This window comes from Bison bison, unplaced genomic scaffold (genome assembly GCF_000754665.1).
Source record: "Bison bison bison isolate TAMUID 2011002044 unplaced genomic scaffold, Bison_UMD1.0 scf7180017864289, whole genome shotgun sequence".
NCBI classification, from domain to species: Eukaryota; Metazoa; Chordata; class Mammalia; order Artiodactyla; family Bovidae; genus Bison; species Bison bison.
Window position 1 is genome coordinate 7,063,505 of NW_011494861.1, and position 3,727 is coordinate 7,067,231.

Below are 3,727 nucleotides of genomic sequence, written 5' to 3' on the forward strand. Positions count from 1 at the left end.
CTTTCCCAGCATCAGGGTCTTTTCAAATGAATCAGCTCTTCACATCAGATGGCCAAAGTATTGGAGTTTTGGGGGGTGGATATTGAAAAGGGGGATGATGGGCTTGTGTGAAAGGGTCCGGGGAGGTGCGGGGCCTGGCTGGGGACGGCGCGCAGACTTGAGGGTGGTGGGGCGCCCGGAGCGGCAACTCCGTTCCTACGACGGGCAGTTTGCAGTTTTCACCGTTTCTGGTAAACATGACTGAGAGGAAACCCTCGGCGGGGATGGGAAATGCGGCCGGGGCTGGGCCGGGCGTCGATCTGGGTCAGGAAGGGAGGAAAACCCCTTCCCCGAGCGCTGGGCCTGCCTCCGCCCAGGATGCGCCAGCGACGTGGGTTCCGGGGTGCGGGGGAGGGGGCGGCAGCCGGGCGCGCGCCCCGCAGGAAAACAAAGTCATCACCCACGGAGCTCGGGAAGAGCTCTGCACACTTTGACATTCAACGAACATGCAAATATATGTAAGTAGGCATGCAAATAAGCAGCATCTTTTTTTGCGTCAACAGCTTGGGCACTTTTTCTGGGCGGCGGCGGCGGCGGCAGCGGCCGCGCTCCAGCGTCGCCCAGGACTGGGGATGCGGGGGCGGGGTCGGGGTCAAGGAAGGGTTTCAGCGCGGGAGGGGAGGGCGGCGCGGCTCCCAGCCCTTCCGCCTGGGCCCAGCAGGCCGGGGCGGGTCTGGGGGCACCCCCGAGCTCGCGAGGCTGCGTCTAGTACTTAGCGATGTCCCCCTTCTTCAAAATGATCTGTCGCTGCCAGGGCGCCAGCTTGCTCTCGTCGTAGCCCAGCGTCCGCAGCTTCTCCGACTGCTCTTTCTCCCGCTGCATCTCCTCTTGCTTCTGTCTCTCCTCCTGTTTCCTAGGCATGGCGTGGGGGCAGAAGCCCGGGCAAAGGTGAGAGGGTGGGCCAGGCCCCGCGCGGGGTCAGCGGTGGCAAGGAGTGGGTTACTAAGGGCAGGGGCTGGGTTGCTGAGGACAGAGGCACTCGTTTCATGGGTTGTAGGGGCAGAAGGGGATTAGGGACAGGGGTTGGGTTAGGAGGCATGTGGGTGGGATTGCTGGGGACAGAGGGGCTTGACTAGGGGCAGACTGGGGTCACCGCGGGGGGATGTTGAATACATAGGAGTTGGGTGAGTGAGACTGTGGCTGGGTTATTGCTGACCGGGTGTTTCTAGAAAGTGCTGAGACACAGTGTGGCAGAGGATGAGGAGGGGGTGGTGTGGGGGAAGGGCATGAAATTATTGGGGCTAGGACCTGAGTTCCTGGGACTGGGGTAGGGCTGCTGGGCAGAAGGACCACATTTTTGGGAGACAGGTGCTGGGTAACTGGGAACAGGTTATTAGAACGTGGCTAGATCTGCACAGGTGATGAGGCTAAGCTTCATCAGCATCTTTGTTCCCGTTAAGACTAAGCACGTGTGGCTGTTGAGCATTTGAAATGCTGGGACTGAGATGCACTGTGGGCTCAAAATGTTCATTCCATCTTCCAGACTTAGTTTTTAAAAAGAGTGTAAGACATCTCAATTTTTATAATTACTATCACTGGGTTACATAAAATATACTATTAAGTTCACTCATATCTTTATTTTTTTCACTGTGGCTGCTAGAAAATTTGTGGCTCAAATGATACCTCTATCACACAGCACTTGGCTAGATGACTAGGGGTAAAAACTAAAGAATTAAGGGACATACATTTTGTTAAAAATTTGAGGGACAGATTCTCTAGGTTATTGATACCGAGGCTGGGTTAACTGCAGGGCAGAGAGGCTAGGTTAATGGGAGAGGGCTGGGTAATTGGGAGTACAGGTTATTACAGGATAAGAGCTAGACTTTGGGGGGCAGTGGATACGTTACTAGTGTCTGGTAGCATTATTGGGAGCAAAGATGCTGTGCAAACAGGGCTGAGTGACAAGGGGAAATGCTCACGATGGTCCTAGATGAAGAGGCCAAAGGACTGGGACTGGGTGGGGGGAAGGGACACAGGTTGGGCCCAGCCCCACACTCACCGCTTCTGCTCCCTGGAAGAAAAAAGAGATAGTGTTGGTTGGTACCACCACCTCAGGGACACAATCAAGACACCTTGCTGAACCCCAAGTCTACCCGAGCTCACCTCTCATCTTCTAGCTTCTTCCGCAGGATGTCCCGCCTCCAGGCAGGCATGCTGGCCAGCCAGGCCTCCTCCTGCTCCTCCTGCAACACAGCATAGCATGGGCTGGGAGATGGGGGCCAGCACCCCCACCCAGGGAACCTTTTTGAGTCAGGGACAAGGAGTTGCAGGAAGAGACCTTTCTGTAGGGCAAATGGATGAAGACTCAGGCCCCAGTGTCCTAGAGGGGGCGCCAGAGAGTCAAGAGCTGAGCGCAGAAGTAGAAGAGCCTCAGAGGAGATTCCCCACAGGGTTGGATGGATAGATGGCTCCAGGCCCATGACCCAGAATCTCTGGGCAGACTCATACTTGGGCCCCCATAGTTCCTGCCAGCTCAGAGAGGCTCAGACTGGTCCCTGGTGCCACTGAGAAGGAACTTCTGGCCCATGCCTATCCTATTCTGAAAGGTGGGAGACACCAGCTCAACAATTGTGCTGCTGCAGTGACACCATGCGGGGAGGATCCACACAGGCAGCTTACAGCAAAGACTTTTATTACTTGCGTGTTACAGAGGAGAAAGAGTCTGGACACATCAAATGAAAACTGCACATGTGGCTCCCCTGACCTCAGCCAAAGAGGTCGCTCTGAACTCCAGTGAAAAATGAAAACCACAGGGCCCCAAGGGGGACCCACAGTCCCCCACTCACAGGGGCTGCTGTTTCCACCTGGCTCCACACGGAGCCAGGCATTGCTGCAGAGCCAAAGGGGGACACCAGGTTGACCCTGTGCTCTGCCCTGCCGATTCCTGCCAACACCCCACAATCGGCCACTAAAGGCTGAGACAGCCTGGTCCTGGACACTCTGGCTTTTCCAAGGCCATTCGTCCTGTCCTGGTTTCTTCCTGCCCTTCTGGAGGGGATTAGACAAGCATCCAGGCCCAGGTTAAGACACTTGAGGGTAAATTCCGGATCCTCTGGCTCAGATATCAAAGAGTTCTGCCTCCTTCTCCTTCCAGAAGGAGAAGCTCCGGTCGATGTACCGGCAGATGTCCTCATTGCTGAACTCGCCCATCTCAGACACCAGCTCCAGAGGGTCTTCGGAACTAGGAGGGACCGACGTCGGGGGAGGCGCGGGCGGGGGTGAAGGCGGGGGCAGCCGCGCAGGGGTAGGCGCCTCGGGCTGCCCCTCTGGCCAGTTCCCTGCCTGAGCTGTACTGGCCTCTTCCATTGGTTCCCTCTCATCCTTATCTGTCCCTTCCTTTTGCTCCTTCTCTGTCTCTTCTCCCCGAGCCGGTTCAGCCTCCGGGCTGTCTTCGAAGAACTGTCGTCTGAGGTCCTCGAAGCCGTCGCTCCAGCTGCGCCGGCCGGCCTCCACCTCCTCGATCACCACGCGGTGGAAGAGACGGATGAGTTCCCACGGGTGGCTGCCCAGCCGGTCGAACATCTCGTAGCACAGCAGGTGGCGGAACTTGCGCTCCTCGCGGCTCAGGCCCATTTCGAGCAGCTGGAAGTAGCCGAGCATGAAGAGGTCCAGCGTGAGGCTGTCGTAGCGCCGGGGCGCGCCGCCGTCGAGGGGCGGCAAGAAGTGCTCTGGCCAGTACAAGCCGTGC

The 3,727-nt window shown here is 57.5% G+C and overlaps 1 protein-coding gene across 1 annotated transcript in view; it reads right to left on the bottom strand.

Annotated features, from left to right (window-relative positions):
- Positions 1-117: 117 nt before the first annotated feature.
- Positions 118-3,727, bottom strand: part of ESPN (espin) — a gene marked incomplete at its 5' end in the record, with an annotated part of 34,169 nt that continues 30,559 nt past the window's right edge. Inside the window, 3 exons of the mRNA XM_010850199.1 lie at positions 118-892; positions 2,039-2,050; positions 2,143-2,222. Of these exons, the coding sequence (XP_010848501.1) occupies positions 745-892; positions 2,039-2,050; positions 2,143-2,222 (240 nt within the window). The remainder of the gene's footprint in view (positions 893-2,038; positions 2,051-2,142; positions 2,223-3,727) is intronic.